Below are 19,796 nucleotides of genomic sequence, written 5' to 3'. Positions count from 1 at the left end.
GGGTCAAAGTAGTGGGGTGGGGGTGTTTTTTTGTGGGGGATAGTGCATAGGTGCAGGGCTAGATGGTGGTGCAATTTAAGTTTTTCGCATTCCCCTTTTCCCTTTTTGGAGGGGTGACCAAAATTGCCAATCCGCACTCCGACCTGTGAAATGCAGCAATATGCAACATAGCGTCTAGTCCGCCACATGAAGAAGAAGAATATTTCCGTTTCCAGCGTGGTGCATGCGCAGATCCTACGCAATCTTGGTGTCCTCGACCACCGCTACCCGCTCGTCTTTTCTGTACGGCTCTGGTAGTAGTAGTAGTAGATTGGCAAATCAACACGTGTTGGAGTGGATGGACCGTAGCTAGCTACATTCTAAATCAATTATTATTATTTTTATTAGAGATTTAAAGGAACAATTGTTCTATACTGTGACAATTTAGTTCGAAGACTTACCGTTTGACCGCAGTGCAGCATTTATTTTTGGTGAGTTGAAAAACATGCTTTGTGAACATAACTGTAGCCTAGACTGTTAACTTGCTAGCTCAGTTGCCATGTGATGGAGTCCTCGGGCTAGCTGTCCTTGGAGTCAGCATTTTGTATATTTCTTGCACGGTAATCCGACGTAGGTTTGGGCGCGTGGAACATCGATTCGTGCACTGGCCTAGGATTCAGTTTAGATCGCTGGCCGGCTAGTGTGGCTCACAGCTATTGTTAATGGGATAGGATAGCTAGCTAACTAGCTTGTAAAGCTAACTGCTCAGTAACTAGCTAGCTAACGTTACTTTATATGTTGCAAGACCTCTAGGTAACTCGTGTTAAGTGGCGATTTTAGCATGTAAATCTTGGTGGGGCAAACTCAAATGTTTTAGATGCATGCCAGTAAGCCACTACACAACTCAGCACTAAACAATACATTAATTGCACTATAACGGTGACAAACGGTGCCCACAAACTATTAGGGCCTACATAAAGCTGTCCCAACAGCAGTCCCAAAACCTTACCACAGCTAGACATGGCTATTAGCAGAGCCTTGTCTGACAGCGAAACAGTTCATTCAGCCTCCTTTACTGCCTTTAAAAAAAAAACATATCTGATATGGCTGACTTGCTTAAACAAATGTAGTTTCTACAGACAATTGAGATGTACAACTATGGCATAAGGTGACGACGAGCAGATGAGAGGCAATCCATAATTACCACGAATACATCAATGAGCGAGCTAGGACAGATGTAGTCAATATAACTATTTGTTCAGCACTTTTTTACATTTTTACATTTTTAGTCATTTAGCAGACGCTCTTATCCAGAGCGACTTACAGTTAGTGAATAGATATTTATTTTTTTATACTGGCCCCCCGTGGGAATGGAATCGAACCCACAACCCTGGCGTTGCAAACGCCATGCTCTATCAACTGAGCTACATCCCTGCCGGCTATTCCCTCCCCTACCCTGGACGACGCTGGGCCAATTGTGCGCCGCCCCATGAGTCTCCCGGTCGCGGCCGGCGGCGACAGAGCCTGGATTCGAACCAGGATCTCTAGTGGCACAGTTAGCACTGCGATGCAGTGCCTTAGACCACTGCGCCACTCAGGAGTACTTTTGAAATGTACAGTGACAGAATTCAGAACATGGGCCGTTCTTACAGTATTCTCCCTGTACACCAAATCAGAACCGTAGGATAAATAAAGGGGGCATATAAGCAGACAATGAAAGCTCTTACAATATTTGATGATTACATTTCTCTAAAATAGGCTATAGGCTACATGTGCACCACCATGTCAGAACAGTAGGCTTAATTATGAGTGGAAAAGGGACCAAATTGTTAGGGCGAGGCACATGGGCTATTAACCGCTTACTAAACAACATACACTTAGTATTACTTTCTTAGCTACAGTATACATTTCTCCCTGGCATATTACATCATTTATGCAGCAGCATACAATACATATTTGGACTCACCTTGTTATGCTGTGCTCACTTGAACAGGAAGATGGCGCAGCGGTCCTTCATGAGAAATGTTGTCATCAAGAAAGAGAAAGAGGCCGGGTTTACAATTCCGAGTTGGATGACCGTTCAAAACGAATTTTCCCAGTCGGAGCTCGTTTATTCCCGACTTCCCAATTGCAATGCTTGTCACCACTGTCACCGATTCCTTCCAAACCACTCATTGTTGAATTTGCGATTTCCAACTTGTTGTGTAATGTTTATGTCCAATGGCTGATGAGCACCGATACGTTTTATCTATAATTTATCTTAATTATTTATCTTCATATGACAAGGATTAAAAAGGATTTGCCAGTAGATTGTCGACTTGATTCATGATGATGACTGCTAGCTAAGATTTTGAAAGTAAGATGTTGACATGATCAGTCTACTGTACATATAACGTGATTTGACTTCATTTTATCTGTGGCCAATGACCTTCAGCCTTCTTGGATGGGCACTTCTAATGTAACTCTATGGCAGAACCCAAGGGGCTTGAATTTTCTTAATCTACCCTTAGACTTCGGTGACATAGTGTCCCCGGTGAGTGAGAACACTGAGCCAATCACCCGTATTTTCTGCTGGCTTGCCCCACCACCACCGAAAGCACTGAGCTAGGCTGAAACACCTGCATTTTGGAGCTGCCTTACTCAAGAAACAAAAAAGAGACCCTGTTCGTATGTGGCTTTATTAACTCAACAATTTTTTACTTTTTTACATAGTTTGCAAACTGATATGTGACACGCATTAATGGCAAAATAACATGCGAAACAGGCAAGCCTGTTTTTTTTTTTGTTAAATGTGGGGCTCAATGAATGACGGGTCGCCACTGCTCATATTACAACTGGTGTGATGGCTAACTGCAACGTTTATTAACGTTCAAAATAGTTGTACATTGTTGCATTTACTTGGTTGTTGTAACCACTGAAGGTAGTTCGATTTTTAAAGTACTGTGATTCCTCAGATGCATGCGCCTTCTCTGCCGGGTACCGGAGTTTCTCATACTGTACGGTCTTTGCATGTACTGTACCACCGCGCGCATGGTCAGTGATAAAGCGGACAGAACGATAGGAATCAGGAAGACACCTCAAAACAGTATGTACTTTTAAAACTCACCTCACTGTGATTGATCAATCAACAACAGGTTGAAACTGAATGGATGTTGTTTCAAAGCCTAACATAATGAAATGGGCAGCGCTTTCTAAGGTGATGATTAATTCAAAAAACGCATATGCATATTAGAGCTTATGCATAAGCCTATATATGAGCCCAATCCTGAAAGAAAACCTGAATTAAAATAACGATTGTGTGGTTATACAATACATATCCTATGTATATTATGCACTGCAGAAAAACATAAAAAATAAAAAAACACAAACGATTTAATCTCTTTGGTACATAATTGGTAGCCTAAATTAAACAAATTCAGAATTAGCCTACAATTATAGTGAATTTGGTTTTGAATAGCCTAGTAATAAGGCATTTTTTACATTTTCATAATTAATAGGCTGACATTACCTTTAGCTACAGAATATCTCACCACCGTGCGTTTCCATCTCTTCCGCTCTCTCCTTCATTCCAACTTCAAGCGCGCAGAGAGAGGGCTGTCAACAGTTTAATGAAATATGTTTTGTTGTAAAAACATTTTACTATCGATGTTCCCGACAGATTTCACTTGGTTTCCCAAATCAAGCACTGGATAGCTGCAGGAACAGGTTTGGAGAGCCCATGGCATACAGAGTTTGGGAGGAATATCACCTGTCGCGCAGCGAGAGGCTGCATGCTCCTCAAACAGTGGTTGGTGTATGGAGTGAAATAACAGGAGTAACCTACCCCACGAACGAGGGAAAGTGGCCTCCATTCGCTATTCCAGTGCATACGGATGACATGTCTTTTTTCTCCTGTCCATTTAATAATAGGCCGTTCTAAATCAAATCAAATTTTACAGATTAGTAAAGGCAAGATTAAATTGAGAATAGTCTGATGGGTGAAAATATGATCACTCGAAGAGAGAACAGCGTGTGCAGCCGGAGGCAAGGAACAGATCGCAAGCTTTTTTTGTGACTTTCTCAAATCATCAATAGCCTGTAGTCGCATCATGCAGCCCATATATCTTTTAATTTCTAAGGCATTCTAAGGTTTGTGTCATTCACAACTAAAGTTGCCAAATAACTACATCAAGTGTATAGCACCTGTTTCAAAGGATCACTTTTACACTCAACATAGCCACTTCATATGTGCACTCGCTCCGGAATGGGAAAAAAATATTTTCTATTTTATTCAGCTAAGTTCAATTATATTCTTCTTACTATAAAATCATATAATATAAATAATGCCACGGGACTTATAAACATATCTTGTCTGCTAAATGAACAAGCCTTATATGCGGCATACCGCATAGCCAGATAAGAGTAGGTCAACTGATATACATTTTCTTCATAGCATAATGTTTCTTTAGACCTGAATAAAATAAATAATGGATTTATTGTGATGGTGTATATTCAATTGATTTATTAGACTTTTTAAATTGAGATGTTCCAAAGGCGCGCATCAGCGGCTTGTATGCGTGGAGGCCTGGAGATTCTAAACATGTTTATGTTAATTAATGGACTGTTACCGTGAGACCGGCAGTCTTTTGCGTGACAATAACCGGCTGACAAAATGTCATGACCGCCATAGCCTTCTCCTATTCAGTGCAACGATGAAATACATCCTGGTCACTGGTGGCGTCATCTCTGGCATCGGGAAGGGGATCATCGCATCCAGCGTGGGAACCATCCTCAAGTCATGTGGTCTGCGCGTCACCGCCATCAAGATCGACCCCTACATCAACATAGACGCTGGGACCTTCTCTCCGTACGAGCACGGTGAGTCCAGGAAATGTTCTGTATCATAGAAATAGTGAATTCTATGAAAATGTCATTTTATTTCTATGTTCTGTATCCCATTAGTTTATGAGATCTGTGTTGTGTATGCGGTGTAACTTTGTTCACAAAATATTTTTATCTAAAACATGATCTACACCAGTGCTTCTCAACAGGAAGTCCAGGGTCATGAAACAGAAAAAAATGCTAACTAACTAAAATAGGTTGAAAACTACACTGTCAAAGATATTATATGCCATGAGGCCTCCCAAGTGCTATTCTTGGTTTGTTATGGAATGACTGCTCAAGCACAGTAGTCAGAATCAGAGAACGTTATTGCCATGCAATAAATGTTACTAGGAATTAATCTTGGTGTTGTGTGTGCACAGAAGTGTACAGCAACATCAATAATCTAGATCAACATCGATACAGATGGAGACATGAACATCAATAGAAATATGCAGAATCAGGTGTTTGTGTGTTGGCTAGGGTTTTAACCATGCCACTACTTTTTTCAGGTGATGGGTTTTAACCCTGTTCCTCTGGTCTCTCTCCAGGTGAGGGGTTTTAACCCTGTTCCTCTGGTCTCTCTCCAGGTGAGGTGTTTGTGCTGGACGATGGGGGTGAGGTGGATCTGGACCTGGGGAACTACGAGAGGTTCCTAGACATCAGACTGACCAAAGACAACAACCTGACCACTGGCAAGATCTACCAGTCTGTCATCAACAAGGAGAGGAGAGGAGACTACCTGGGAAAGACCGTACAGGGTAAGACTACCTACAAGACAGTGTGGGATAAGGGCTAGGATGACTGGGGAGAAACAGTATAATCGGGGGTTAGAGGAAGATCTACCGGTCTGTCATCAACAAGGAGAGGAGACTACCTGGGAAAGACTGTACAGGGTCAAACCAAGTCATGGGGGAAAGACTGGGCATATGGGAGTTCAGATCTTGGTTGAATACTTGAGGTGAATTTGATTAAGCTTTTCTGGCATGGCAGTTCTGACCTCCGTCCCATATCCTACGAAGAACCAAAGAGGAAGGATATGAGCTATCAAATTATCTTGTGTAATTTTCTCTGCTTCTCCAGACTAACTGTCCCTGTTTGGTGTGTCCTTTGCAGTGGTGCCACACATCACTGATGCCATCCAGGAGTGGGTGATGCGTCAGGCCATAGTACCTGTTGACGATGACGGTGTGGAGCCTCAGATCTGTGTCATCGAGGTAAGAGATTATCGTTATGGTAAACTGGTAGATCAATGACTTCCAGAGACCCTTTCTTGGTTTTTATATTAGTGTGACATATGTACTTGAGGAGTCATTTCAGGCTGGGTTGTTACTAGTTGTATTCCTGTGCAATTGTGTTTACCGGTATGTCTGTTTATGTGTGCAGCTAGGGGGCACTGTGGGAGACATCGAGAGCATGCCTTTCATCGAAGCCTTCCGGCAGTTCCAGTTCAAGGTGAAGAGAGAGAACTTCTGTAACATCCACGTCAGCCTGGTACCACAGCCCAGTGCCACAGGAGAGCAGAAGACCAAGCCCACTCAGAACAGTGTCAGAGAGCTCAGAGGACTGGGCCTGTCTCCTGATCTGGTGAGTTTAAATTTGACCAAGTTTCTACCATCTCTTAAGCGTGGCAAGGTATGACAGTCATAAACACTTTTCTGTCCATTTAGAGATTAAGTGCAAGGATTGCCTGTTAGCTGTTTGTGTTTGTGTTCTCAATTCCCCCCAGATCATGTGTCGCTGCTCCACTCCCCTGGATAACTCCGTCAAAGAGAAGATCTCAATGTTCTGTCATGTAGAACCTGAACAGGTAAGACCTGATCCTACAGTCACACACTAGGATGGAACACGACACTGGCTCAATAAGTCTTCCCAGTGGTTCCTCACATCCTATCTCCTTGCCTCCTTCCCAACCGTATTGGAGGAGAATATCCAAGGTTCCTCCCCATTTACTTTTTCATCTGTGTTTTTGAGAAGGATGCGAGGAGAGAAGATGCAAAGAAAGGTGAATGGAGAGAGATCCAGTGAAACCTCTAGTTGTGCCTGAGTGTATGCTCTTTTCTCTCCTCCCCCAGGTGATCTGCGTGGCAGACGTGTCGTCAATCTACAGAGTGCCTCTGCTACTGGAGGACCAGGGGGTGGTGGGCTACTTCTGTCAGAGACTAGACCTTCCTATAGAGACACGCCCCAGGAAGATGCTTACCAAGTGGAAGGAGATGTCTGACAGGTGGGTGAGTGTGTCTGACAGGTGTGCTGGCAAGGCGGTCTCTGGGGCTGGTAGCACTCAATTATTTAGACCAGGGCCCGGTTTCCCCAAAAGCATTTTAAGGCTAAGTTCATCATTAGAACCATTGTGGTTCTCATCCACGTACTCAGCATCTCCGTAAAGTCTTCCTGCAATGAAACGACTATAAGCACAGAGCAGGTATGTGGTGTGATTATGACACTGTGGCCTCTTACTTAGTATACTGTTGGTGGTCTTGAAAACTCAGCCTTAAGATGCTTTTGGGAAACCGGGCCCAGGGCTGTTCAATGTCAGTCATTCTAATAAGGGACTAATTCAGATCTGAGACACCAGGTGAGTGCAATTAACTACCAGGTAGAAACAAAAAACAGATGTTTCGACCCTCCAGGACCGGAATAGAACATCCCTGATTTAAACCCACCATGTTTGAGTTTGACCCCTGGATAAAGAACTACATGTCTGGGTGAGAACTACAGAGATACTATATGTAATGATGCTGTTTGAGTGCTGTGCCTATTCACCTGTTCTATTGCAGCACTATGGAGTGACCTGTATTCAGATTATTGGTGCTTTCAAGACAGCTGGGAACTCAAAGAAAGAAACTCGGTCTCAACCGAGTGGTCTCAACCGAGTGGCGCAGTGGTCTAAGGCACTGCATCGCTAGCTGTGCCACTAGAGATCCTGGTTCGAATCCAGGCTCTGTCATAGCCGGCCGCGACCGGGAGACCCATGGGGCGGCGCACAATTGGCCCAGCGTCATCCAAGGTAGGGGAGGGAATGGCCGGCAGGGATGTAGCTCAGTTGGTAGAGCATGGCGTTTGCAACGCCAGGGTTGTGGGTTCGTTTCCCACGGGGGGCCAGTATGATTTTATTTTTTTATAATAATGTATGCACTCACTAACTGTAAGTCGCTCTGGATAAGAGCGTCTGCTAAATGACTAAAATGTAAATGTAAAAGGTCAAATCATGACGTCAGTGAACTTTAGGTCGAAAGTCGGAGCCCTAGAAAGATGCTAGAGTTTCTGACTTGGAATTCCGAGTTGGATGACCGTTCAAAACAATTTTTCCCAGCCGGAGCTAGTCCCCCCCCGTCCCCCCGAGTTCCCTGTTGTCTTGAACGCACTGAAGTTGGGGATTTCCGAGTTCTGAGTTGTTTTGAACGTGGCATTTAACCTTGCCAATGGTGTGTGTTTGAATCCCAGGTCAGACAGGCTCCTAGAGCAGTGTTCTATAGCCCTGGTGGGGAAATACACCAAGTTCACAGACTCCTACGCGTCAGTCATCAAAGCTCTAGAACACTCGGCCTTAGCCATCAGCCACAAACTGGAGATCAAGGTAAACACACACACAGAGCCAGGCTAAAACACATGTACAAACTACACACTTGGAAAGGCACTACGGGCCGGTTTTCTGGACATATAATAAGACTAGTCCTGGACTAAGAAACACTTTTAATGTAGAAAACGCATTCTAGTCCAGGATTACGCTTTATCTGTGTCTGGGGAAACCAGCCCTAGAACCACAAGCACATTGAAGATACACTGCCATGCACAGGTTTTCTATTGAGTTTCTTACACAGCAAGGCTAAATTATACTGTTCCTTGGATGACCTCAGGAATAGGTTTTATTTTGAAAATAGAAGATGCTGCTATACAATGTGATTGCATGTTGAAATCTATTTGTTTGTGCAGTCGTCATAACTAGGATAAGATACGTCCTATCATGTGTCTTGAGACACCTAAAATAGCAACCCCTTCTCACTTCTCCCCCTTCTCTCCCTCTCCCCACAATTTCTCTCTTTCTCAGTATATTGACTCAGCAGACCTGGAGCCAAACGCACTGAAGGAGGAGCCTGTGAAGTACCACGAGGCGTGGCAAAAACTCTGCAGTGCTGAGTGAGTATGGTCGGGTCCAGGCACCTGCTATGGCATTGTTTTCCAATCCGCTTCTTGTACCCCCAGCCAGTTCTAATTATTTTATCTATGGTAGTCCAGTACCAGCACACCTGATTTATCCAGTTGAATCAGGTATGCTTAAATTTAAATACATCAAGTAAGTAGAAGTGGCTGGGGACAAGAAGAGTTTTGTGAAACACTGAGTTATAGCATCACAGGTGGTCAGTTGGACTCTGTTGTACTGGTAGTGAAGGGGGACAGTATAGTGAATCTATATGTTCATTATGGTGTTTCCCTCCACAGTGGTATCCTGGTACCTGGAGGGTTTGGAGTCAGAGGGACAGAAGGGAAGATTCAGGCTATCAACTGGGCACGCAAACAGAAGAAACCCTTCCTAGGTACAGAATGGGATGTATCGGTGGCAGGCAGTCATGATGATGCAACATGATGTTGGAACATTGCTGCAGGGACTTGCTTCCATTCAACCACGAGCATTAGTGAGATCAGGCACTGATGTTGGGCGATTAGGCCTGGCTCGCAGTCGGCGTTCCAATTCATCCCAAAGGTGTTCGATGGGGTTGAGGTCAGGGCTCTTTGCAGGCCAGTCAAGTTATTCCATACCGATCTCGACAAACCATTTCTGTATGGACCTCACTTTGTGCATGGGGGCATTGTCATGCTGAAACAGGAAAGGGCCTTCCCTAAACTGTTGCCACAAAGTTGGAAGCACAGAATCGTCTAGAATGTAATTGTATGCTGTACCGTTAAGATTTGCCTTCACTGGAACTAAGGGGCCTAGCAGCCCGAACCATGAAAAACAGCCCCAGACCATTATTCCTCCTCCACCAAACTTTACAGTTGGCACTATGCATTGGGGCAGGTAGTGTTCTCCTGGCATCCGCCAAACCCAGATTCGTTCATCGGACTGCCAGGTGGTGAAGCGTGATTCATCATTCCAGAGAACGCATTTCCACTGCTCCAGAGTCCAATGGCGGCAAGCTTTACACCACTCCTGCCGACACTTGGCATTGCGCATGATGATCTTGTGTGCGGCTGCTTGGCCATGGAAACCCATTTCAAGAAGCTCCCAACGAACAGTTATTGTGCTGATGTTGCTTCCAGAGGCAGTTTGGAACTCGGTAGTTAGTGTTGCAACCGAGGACAGACGATTTCTACGCGCTACGGGCTTCAGCCCTCGGCGGCCCTGTTCTGTGAGCTTGTGTGGCCTACCACTTCGCGGCTGAGCCGTTGTTGCTCCTAGACATTTCCAATTCACAATAACAGCACTTACAGTTGATCGGGGCAGCTCTAGCAGGGCAGAAATTTGACGAACTGACTTGTTGGGAAGGTGGCATCCTATGACGGTGCCACGTTGAATGTCACTGAGCTCTTCAGTAAGGCCATTCTACTGCCAATGTTTGTCTATGGAGATTGCATGGCTGTGTGCTCGATTTTTATACACCTGTCAGCAACGGATGTGGCTGAAATAGCCGAATCTACTCATTTGAAGTGTCCACATGTATGTGCAGTGTTAACCTGACTGGTATGTGTTTGCAGGTGTGTGTCTAGGGATGCAGCTGGCTGTGTGTGAGTTTGCCAGGAACGTGCTAGGATGGGAAGATGCCAACTCAACAGAGTTTGATCCCGAATCAAAGCATCCTGTTGTAGGTTCCCCTTTCATAAGATCTCTCCTCCCCTTTACTGGTCGTAAAGGCCAACAAACAGAAATATGTTCCTTTATTGGTTCGTTCTAGGTGATTGACATGCCAGAACACAATCCTGGGCAAATGGGCGGGACCATGAGGCTGGGAAAGAGACGGACCATTTTCAAGACCACCAACGGTATACTAAGTAAGAGACCAAACTTTGAGAGTAAAGCCACAGTGTCATAATCACACCACATACCTGCTCTGTGCTTATAGTCGTTTCATTGCAGGAAGACTTTACGGAGATGCTGAGTACGTGGATGAGAGACACCGACATCGCTTTGAGGTTTGTCAGATGTTCACTTTCTCTCTCTGTATATCCCCTCTCTACATGTCACTAGTGTGTGTGTGGGGTTCAGTGTGCTTAACTTGTTTCCTGTCTCAGGTGAACCCAGAGTTGAAGGAGCACTTTGAGGGGAAAGGCTTTCACTTTGTGGGTCAAGACGTAGAAGGAGAAAGAATGGAAGTCATCGAGCTAGACGGTAAGAGCGAGAGAGTCAGGGATCATGTGTATGGGCGGACAAAAGATTAGCTCTACGTGGTTGTTGGTCAGGTTTGCTCATGCCTTTTTACCCACACCTCACAGTAACTACAGCTCTTAACCACCGTCTCCTTTTCTGCTGTATTTCCAGATCATCCGTATTTCGTAGGGGTGCAGTATCATCCTGAGTTCACCTCTCGCCCCATCAAACCATCGCCTCCCTACTTTGGCCTCCTGCTGGCGTCAGCCGGGAAACTACAGAGCTACCTACAAAAGGGCTGCCGTCTGTCTCCACGGTAACCACAGAACATTCCCTTAGAATCAGTATGATTCCATACAAGTATCAATGAGTCGAAAGCCTGTGTTAAATTGACCAGAAGCGCTGTAGAAAGACTGCAGCCATGCTGGCAATGAATGGACAGCCGTAGTTACAAGAACTGCCTCCATTTAATATTGTGCCGTGGAACTTAGACATTTATAGCAACAGTATGCCGTTCTAATACATAATATTGTGTTGGTGTAAGTACATGAATCCCATTTCTCTCCGTAGGGACACGTACAGTGATCGGAGCGGCGGCAGCACCCCAGACTTCGAAATAGCTGAGCCCTCCATCTCACAGGAATGAATGTGACTGCGGAACACAAGGTAGGCCACGACACTACAAACACCCTGCAATCAGGCACCATTTTATTCTTAGACATGTTTTTTTCTAGCCTGGAATCCAAACTGGTTGTGAAATGGAGCATATCAGTACGGTTTCAGGCTACTCAACTTAATCAAGGCTATATTGGGCTGGAACCATGTAGCTAGTTACTACCATCTTTGTTGGAACCATTTATCTGCCCACACAAACTTTTCCTTTCTTGCAGGGGGAAAGAAACAATGAAGAGCTGAAACTGAAACATTTTTTGATGTTTTAATGGAGGATCATCATAAGACAAGGGATGAATTGGCTTTTTTGTTGTTGAAGACATTGTTTTTCCTGACCTCCCTGAACTGAAAGGGATTGTTAGTATTTTTTTATATGCTCCGGACAACGATCATGAAATTGAACTGTTATTGTCAAACAGGCCTCTCAGAAGTCCTCATAAACATGTGGCTGTACAAGACATGGTTATTTTGTGACGTATTTCATTTATATGCAGTCCTGAATATGTATAATTATCTTGGTGTGAGAAGGAAGTGACTGCATTATCTTCAACCTTTATTTATCCAGAATAAAATCCCTTGATAACTTCAAGGGAGATTTGTATGCATGTTAGTGACAGGCATACAGGACTGGACTCTGAGATGACAAAACTAATGGATTGGCCAGGACTTGTATTATGCATACTTGTGTAATAGCAGTATTCTGGGGGACTGGGTCTTCTGGTTTCATTGGATCAACAACTTGCAACCTGTTTATATTGACGTGATAGTGTTACTCAGCCAGCGTTGTGAAATGATATTTATGTAAAATTAATATTACTGGTAGTACAATGGATTTTTACCCCTTTTGTCAGTGAAAAATGCATGTGATGTTGCCTCGTCTATAAACCTGTCTGGATTGCACTATCTAGGATTACTGTACCAAGAAGAAGAGCAGGATGTTCCTCCTTTACATGCTTTTCTCATTAGTCATTTGATCAGGATTTTGTATAAATAGGAACGACCCTGTTCCGGGCAAACTGGGCACATGCCGTAACCCTAAAAATCCATTTAGCAGTGGTGTCCTCAGGTTTGTGGACTGGCACCAGTCAGCTAGGCAGTGTTGCAATCAACCCCTATGTATGGAAACACTAATAAGCTAGTTTTAAGTGACTGGAATTGTTTTAGGTAAGCTAGGGGATGGGGAAAAGATTTAATATCGTAAAATATCCCCATCAATTAGATTTATTTTACTAGGATAGTTAACGTCGGCTGTGCCAAAACTCTGACATGGCTCCTCTAGCTTGTTCATCTTTAAGTGGTGAGCCAACATTCACTTAGTCGTGGCCAAAAATATTGGCACCCTTTTCATGTACAATTCACAATTGTCCCTAAAAATACACTACTCAAAAAAATAAAGGGAACACTTAAACAACACATCCTAGATCTGAATGAATGAAATAATCTTATTAAATAGTTTTTTCTTTACATAGTTGAATGTGCTGACAACAAAATCACACAAAAATTATCAATGGAAATCAAATGTATCAACCCATGGAGGTCTGGATTTGGAGTCACCCTCAAAATGAAAGTGGAAAACCACACTACAGGCTGATCCAACTTTGATGTAATGTCCTTAAAACAAGTCAAAATGAGGCTCAGTAGTGTGTGTGTCCTCCACGTGCCTGTATGACCTCCCTACAACGCCTGGGCATGCTCCTGATGAGGTGGCGGATGGTCTCCTGAGGGATCTCCTCCCAGACCTGGACTAAAGCATCCGCCAACTCCTGGACAGTCTGTGGTGCAACGTGGCGTTGGTGGATGGAGCGAGACATGATGTCCCAGATGTGCTCAATTGGATTCAGGTCTGGGGAACGGGCGGGCCAGTCCATAGCATCAATGCACCAGCATATGGTCTCACAAGGGGTCTGAGGATCTCATCTCGGTACCTAATGGCAGTCAGGCTACCTCTGGCGAGCACATGGAGAAAAAGAAAAAAACGCCAAATCGCTCATGCTGGAGGATGTTGCAGGCAGCAGAACGTTCTCCACGGCGTCTCCAGACTCTGTCACGTGCTCAGTGTGAACCTGCTTTCATCTGTGAAGAGCACAGGGCGCCAGTGGCGAATTTGCCAATCTTGGTGTTCTCTGGCAAATGCTGAACGTCCTGCACGGTGTTGGGCTGTAAGCACAACCCCCACCTGTGGACGTCGGGCCCTCATACAGTCTGTTTCTGACCGTTTGAGCAGACACATGCACAAGACACATGCACATTTGTGGCCTGCTGGAGGTCATTTTGCAGGGCTCTGGCAGTGCTCCTCCTGCTCCTCCTTGCACAAAGGCGGAGGTAGCGGTCCTGCTGCTGGGTTGTTGCCCTCCTACGGCCTTCTGATGTACTGGCCTGTCTCCTGGTAGCGCCTCCATGCTCTGGAGACTACGCTGACAGACACAGCAAACATTCTTGCCACAGCTCGCATTGATGTGCCATCCTGGATGAGCTGCACTACCTGAGCCACTTGTGTGGGTTGTAGACTCCGTCTCATGCTACCACTAGAGTGAAAGCACCGCCAGCATTCAAAAGTGACCAAAACATCAGCCAGGAAGCATAGGAACTGAGAAGTGGTCTGTGGTCACCACATGCAGAACCACTTCTTTATTGGGGGTGTCTTGCTAATTGCCTATAATTTCCACCTGTTGTCTATTCCATTTGCACAACAGCATGTGAAATTTGTCAATCAGTGTTGCTTCCTAAGTGGACAGTTTGATTTCACAGAAGTGTGATTGACTTGGAGTTACATTGTGTTGTTTAAGTGTTCCCTTTATTTTTTTGAGCAGTGTAAGTTGAAATTGACCAAAGTATTTGGTCTCCACAATTCTTTATTTCACTGTTAATTACATAACCTTTTATTCAGAACTTAGTATATCCATTGACAAAATTGACACCCTAGACTTCATATTTGGTAGCACAGCCTTTGGTCAAAGTAACTGCAATCAAGTGCTTTCTATAGCCATCAATGAGCTTACTGCACCTCTGTACTGGCAGATTTGAAATGTGTCTTCTCCCAACTGCTGTTTTCAGATCGCTCCACATCTGGATTCATTGCTGGCCAATTCAGAACAGTCCAGCGTTTTGTCTTGGACCAAGTGTTTGGGGTCATTGTCCTGCTGGAAGACCTTCGACAGAGACCCAGCTTTCTGACACTGGGTCTGACGTGTCCATAATGCCTTGATATTCTCCTGATTTCATGAGGCCATGCACACATTCAAGGCACCAACCCCAAAACATCCACATTTGAGTGTAGGGAAGGTGTTATTTTCTATGAAGGCTTAATTTTGTTTTCTGTAAACCTAGAGATGGTGAAGTACACCACGAAGTTCTAATCTGTTCAAAGGACATTCTCCCAGAAGGATTTAGGAAAATTGCAGTCAGCCTTTGTTTCTCAGCAGTGGGGTTTTCCTGGGTCTCCTACCATAACCCAGTTTCATTGAGTTGGCGACAGATTTGAACGCTGCGATCTTCCATCAAGGCCTCTGTTGTGGCCAGTGGCATGGTCTTAAACTGCTTGATAACATCAAGGCCTCTGGAGGTGGACGTGTAGCTACAATCTTGTCTGACCTCTTCAGATAATTCTGGTTCTTTGCAGCACACTAGAATGAGTCCTTTTCTCTATTCAAACTGGTTGAATGTGGTTTTTATATTGCAGGCACCTGCAACTCACAGGTTATTTGTAAGATACTGCACTGTTGAAGCTAGGAACAATAACACCCGCAATAACATTTGAGAGGTGAGTTCAAATCCAAAGTAAAAGAGAATCACCTGCTTGTAATCAAATTATTTCTACCTACTTCTAGAAGGTGCCAATATTGGTCTGGAATACACTAACATTTAAATTGGTCAACATCAATTTGACTAGCAAAACATGTGGATATGAAAATATTTAATTTCAGTTCAGGAAGAAATTGTTTATTAGGAAAAAGTGCAAGGGTGCCAATGTGTCCACAGCTGTATTTCCATGACTGATCAAAACTCATTCATGGCCTTGTCCCGCAGCAGAAAACATGACAATAAATTTTTAGAACATCAAATCACAATACATCAGGACCGAAGTATTGTGAGCTGCCTGTCCCAGAACCACCCAATCACAAGACCATAAAGTTCATAACACTTCAATTTGGTATTTTGGGAGAGCAGAAACAAGCTGTGAGCTTTCAAAGGCCACAATTTACTGAAAAGCCTTTGACTTGACCTACTCTGAAATGGGCTGAATTCACAACGTCTAAAACGATTCAAATAAAGCATGAACTCCAGACTTTAATACGTGTGATCTTTATTTGTGCGTGCTCAGGTTGACGAACCCAGTCGCCCAGTTTAAGCAGGCCAAAAACTCACCACAAGTTTGACAAAGTTACATACATCTTTCAGCCTAATTTATAAGACTAGCTGTAGACCAATGTCATCAAATCACATTGTAGGATCCATACTAGGATTTGATGACATTTGTCTACAGCTAGTCTTTTGTAAATAACATTCCAGATTATCAGATCTTACCAAATTGTATTTAACTAGGCAAGTCAGTTAAGAACAAGTTATTTACAATGACGGCCAAAGACCTAATGACAATTGAAAGTGTTACCAGTACCACAAGCACGACTAATGCAAAAGACAAGTTGGAATGACAGGACTGAAATGTTTGTAAATTAGTAGCGTTATATTTGTTGACAAAATGCAGAACATGTTGGTTGTGGGATGAGACAGTCCCGCACAATTCAAGACAGTTGGTCAACCTACATACATCCCTGTGAACAGGACTCCTAATGCAACCGAAAGGCAATAAGTGACTGGCCAGAGAATCACCTTGGTGTACAGAATGGGGGCCTCATGCACCTTCCTTACAGACTGGTTGGTGTACCAAGACCTGAGAATGAAAAGAGTCTGGTTTTAGTGGCTGAGAATGTGTATCATACACACTTTAAAGGTTGACATTCTGATCTCAGTCCCATATCCGCATGTTTCATCCAACAGTCACATTTTTAAAAGGTATCAATCATTGATCAGAACACACCAGGGCCTGAAAAGATGAGTAAGTGATCAGCACAAGAGACAAAGCATCAATTTGACGTACCTTAAAGCCCTGGAATACAGCCATATCAACATGAGTGGAATTTCAGCGCCAGTCGCGTCACCCAGAGAGCCAGTTGTAAGACCTGCAAATCAAAGTTTAGCATCTTGATACATATAACATTAGGGATTTGCTTTGATCAAAGTCCCATATCCACATGTTTCAGCCAACGGTCAAATAGAACAGTATCATTGACCAAAACACCAGGCCTTCCAAAGAATATCCATCACAAGCACTCTCCTAGAAATCTACAATATTCAGTATGTACCTACGGACAGCCATTCCCATCAGTGAACCTGGATTGGGACATTTCAATGCAGTGTTGAGGCACACCTGTACCGCCATCCCTGCAGAGAGAGACCCAGTCAGACATGAAATTCATCAGTGCACCACAAGTTTCACTAATGTAAATCCTGCTATCTAGGCAACTACAGTTCAAAGATGCAACTAAATCTGTAGGACAGTAGAGTGACTACCACAGGCAAGGAGAGGCCAGGACAGTCAAAGACTCCCCATTTCTCTGGCATGCACTTGGAGAACCAGAGGCTACAGACAAAGCCCGGGTCCTTAGGATAGCATGCTGCCATGGAGACCAGACAACACTGGAACAAAAAAAAAGGGGCTTACCAGCCATAATGAAAGGGGAACATTTTGAATTACCGTTAGAATGTCCAGTGGTTAATTCTCAATATCACTGGTCTGTTCAGAGGTTCTAAGCCTGTAGAGAGCGTCGAGAAAATTAGTCAGGTAAAAAGCTACACATTTTCTGCATAGTCAACCCCCATATTACATCAATGACCTCCAATGCAATACCTTGGCTCAGACGAGTACTATAAGTTCTCATCATCGAGGTACTCCTCTAAGTGAGGGCAAGTGTGTCATCACAGCCAAAATGACAAAGGGACATTTAGAAAGTCTGCATCTGAATTACCTCCCATCAATTTCCACTGGTTCATTCTCATCCCAGTTTGTGAAGCCTCTTCAGACATTCATTTTAATCCTGTAGAGAGCGTTAGAAAATTAGGACCAGGTAAAAAAAAGTATGCGTTAGTCAACCCTAAATCATTTACATTAATTTTAGTTTAGTCTACGCTAAATCTTGGCTCAGACGAGTACTAAGTTCTCAGCATCGAGGCGCTCCTCTAAGTGAGGGCAAGTGTATCATCACAGCCTGAATTTGGTTTGAAACATCTGGAATTCATTCTGAGAACATATGTACCTTCTGCATAACCCGTTTGTTCATCCACTGTCTAGGGTCTGCTCAGATGATGCCATTGACCTGTAGCGAGCATAGGGAAGCAATTAAATTAGGAGTCTCAACTTAAAATCAGTCGTGAGCAACTTTTTCTAGATACAGGTGTACATGGAATGTCCTTCCCCTTAATGTTGCGGTGTCAGTTACTGTCGAACTGCACAGCGACCGTCGGTGAAAGTAATGTTTTTGGCATCCTGTTGACCGTGTCTGCTACAAGAGAGCAGAAACGGCTTCGATAGGGGCCTGGGTTTGTAGGATGGGTTGAACCGAGATTCCAGTTCTGTGATAGTGCTCACCTGTGCTGCAGTATCAATTCAGCGCTATCGGGTTGGGCAGGGTTAATCGTATGCCTGTTGAAGTCTTTCCTAGAATCAGAGGGCATCACGTTAGGTATGCTCAGTAGGGCTACCCTTAGCCAGCAGTGTAGGCTTACACTGTACAAAAATGGAACGTTATAGCCATCTAGCTAGCTGAATGTTTGGCATGGTTTGCCATAGTTAACTTACTAGCTAACTATAACAAAAGGTCAATATGCTTTCCCAAATTGTTGCTGATAAGTTACAAGAACTTAACAGCGGCAGTCGGTCAAATGTTTTTGGCTTTGACAGATTCAGCCGGAAAAGTGGAATGAATCGGCATCTTTAAGGGCCGCGTGCAATACTGCCCACGTGGAAATCACAGGCCAGCGTAGCTAGCAAGAAGACGCATCTAGTTAGAGTAGGTAAACATTAGCTTGAAATTGCACATAACTTTACGATTAACATTAGCTTGACAAATACTTAGTTGCCAAATTAACCAGCTAGCTATATAATCAACTAAGTCACAAGAATATGCAGGTCCCGCCGGAAGTTAACTAGTTAGCCTAGCTAGGTAACGTTAACAGTAGCAAAACACCAGAAGCCCTATTCTAACATTCACGTAGCTACGCGCTTTTCTGAAAACATGTGATATTAGCAAATAAGTAAAAAAGCTTTCACTTAAATATAAACGGAGACGCCGAGTGGTAATTCGTTCGAGTGTGACTTACCATCGCACTTCTTTAGCTTGAATTGAAGAGAATGAAAACGCGCCGTCTGTTGCTTTATATAGTATGGGACAACCTGGCGATTGGTCCACATATGTCACATGGACGAAATGTATGACGGGATATGAGGTTCCCAATCAACCATAGACCGCTATCAACATAGATATCAATGCTATTTAATGTGGCATAAATTAGATAGCTAATGCATACATTGGCTACTGATAAAAAGTTTAAGCAAATAATGAACAAATAATACAACGAAAATAGACGGGGTAAAAAATAAAACATCCAACCAGAAATGTGAAGTTTGAAGAGAGGCAAACAAAAACATTTTCACTTGAAGCTATTGCTAACTTATTGCGCCTGGCCAATGCAGTTCTGACCAAGACGATATAGTTTTATTGTAGGGTGAATGTAGGCCTACTTGAGCAACATGTATTGCCTGCAGTGCCAACACTTGTGATCTTTGGATTAAGGCACTTGAGGTTGATTGTATTATTTTAGGTCAGTGGGATAAAGGCCACACACTAGTATTTAGGCTAGACGTTCTATGCCTATATGATGACACAGAGTTGGCAACAATGGGAAATTACACTTCCGTCTC

At 43.8% G+C, this 19,796-nt stretch overlaps 1 protein-coding gene, 1 long non-coding RNA gene, 5 other non-coding genes and 1 pseudogene across 9 annotated transcripts; 1 reads left to right on the top strand and 7 right to left on the bottom strand.

The window, feature by feature from the left end:
* Positions 1–268: 268 nt before the first annotated feature.
* Positions 269–12,276, top strand: LOC121571932 (CTP synthase 1). Of its 2 annotated transcripts, none has more exons than XM_041883729.2 (17): positions 269–470; positions 4,664–4,836; positions 5,430–5,600; positions 5,956–6,056; positions 6,226–6,426; positions 6,569–6,649; positions 6,915–7,066; positions 8,287–8,419; positions 8,891–8,979; positions 9,283–9,377; positions 10,537–10,643; positions 10,734–10,830; positions 10,916–10,971; positions 11,071–11,167; positions 11,318–11,462; positions 11,717–11,812; positions 12,037–12,276. In XM_041883729.2, exons 2-16 carry the CDS (start codon positions 4,671–4,673, stop codon positions 11,790–11,792), a joined length of 1,767 nt encoding a protein of 588 aa, XP_041739663.2. In that variant the 5' UTR covers positions 269–470; positions 4,664–4,670; the 3' UTR covers positions 11,793–11,812; positions 12,037–12,276. The 2 variants fall into 2 exon arrangements, with proteins under 2 accessions (XP_041739663.2, XP_041739664.2); XM_041883730.2 differs by having other exon boundaries at positions 4,649–4,836.
* A 3,440-nt stretch (positions 12,277–15,716) lies between these two features.
* LOC121571933 lies at positions 15,717–19,241 on the bottom strand. Of its 2 annotated transcripts, none has more exons than XR_006001784.2 (8): positions 19,196–19,241; positions 18,465–18,533; positions 18,133–18,192; positions 17,845–17,913; positions 17,574–17,631; positions 17,186–17,260; positions 16,917–16,998; positions 15,717–16,709 (listed from the first exon to the last, which is right to left on the bottom strand). It is a non-coding gene; the product is annotated as an uncharacterized LOC121571933 (long non-coding RNA). The 2 variants fall into 2 exon arrangements; XR_006001783.2 differs by having other exon boundaries at positions 17,182–17,260; positions 19,196–19,237.
* Positions 16,777–16,850, bottom strand: LOC121573099. The gene has a single exon (XR_006001978.1). It is a non-coding gene; the product is annotated as a small nucleolar RNA SNORD99 (small nucleolar RNA).
* LOC121573090 lies at positions 17,365–17,496 on the bottom strand. The gene has a single exon (XR_006001969.1). It is a non-coding gene; the product is annotated as a small nucleolar RNA SNORA44 (small nucleolar RNA).
* On the bottom strand, positions 17,727–17,805 carry LOC121573129. The gene has a single exon (XR_006001995.1). It is a non-coding gene; the product is annotated as a small nucleolar RNA SNORD103/SNORD85 (small nucleolar RNA).
* Positions 18,018–18,088, bottom strand: LOC121573131. Its single transcript, XR_006001996.1, has one exon. It is a non-coding gene; the product is annotated as a small nucleolar RNA SNORD103/SNORD85 (small nucleolar RNA).
* On the bottom strand, positions 18,280–18,415 carry LOC121573132. Its single transcript, XR_006001997.1, has one exon. It is a non-coding gene; the product is annotated as a small nucleolar RNA SNORA16B/SNORA16A family (small nucleolar RNA).
* LOC121573133 lies at positions 18,696–18,821 on the bottom strand (annotated as a pseudogene).
* Positions 19,242–19,796: the final 555 nt, after the last annotated feature.

The sequence above is a fragment of the Coregonus clupeaformis genome, chromosome 8 (assembly GCF_020615455.1).
Source record: "Coregonus clupeaformis isolate EN_2021a chromosome 8, ASM2061545v1, whole genome shotgun sequence".
Lineage (NCBI taxonomy): Eukaryota > Metazoa > Chordata > Actinopteri > Salmoniformes > Salmonidae > Coregonus > Coregonus clupeaformis.
The sequence above is the reverse complement of the archived record's forward strand: the minus strand, read 5'-3'. Positions and strand labels throughout refer to the sequence as shown.

Bases quoted from the DNA above. Each gene is read 5' to 3' on its own strand.
- LOC121571932 (XM_041883729.2), top strand. From the start codon at position 4,671: ATGAAATACATCCTGGTCACTGGTGGCGTCATCTCTGGCATCGGGAAG. The intron at 6,057-6,225 runs GTAAGAGATTAT...TTATGTGTGCAG, and splicing joins CTCAGATCTGTGTCATCGAG to CTAGGGGGCACTGTGGGAGA. The intron at 7,067-8,286 runs GTGGGTGAGTGT...TTTGAATCCCAG, and splicing joins TGGAAGGAGATGTCTGACAG to GTCAGACAGGCTCCTAGAGC.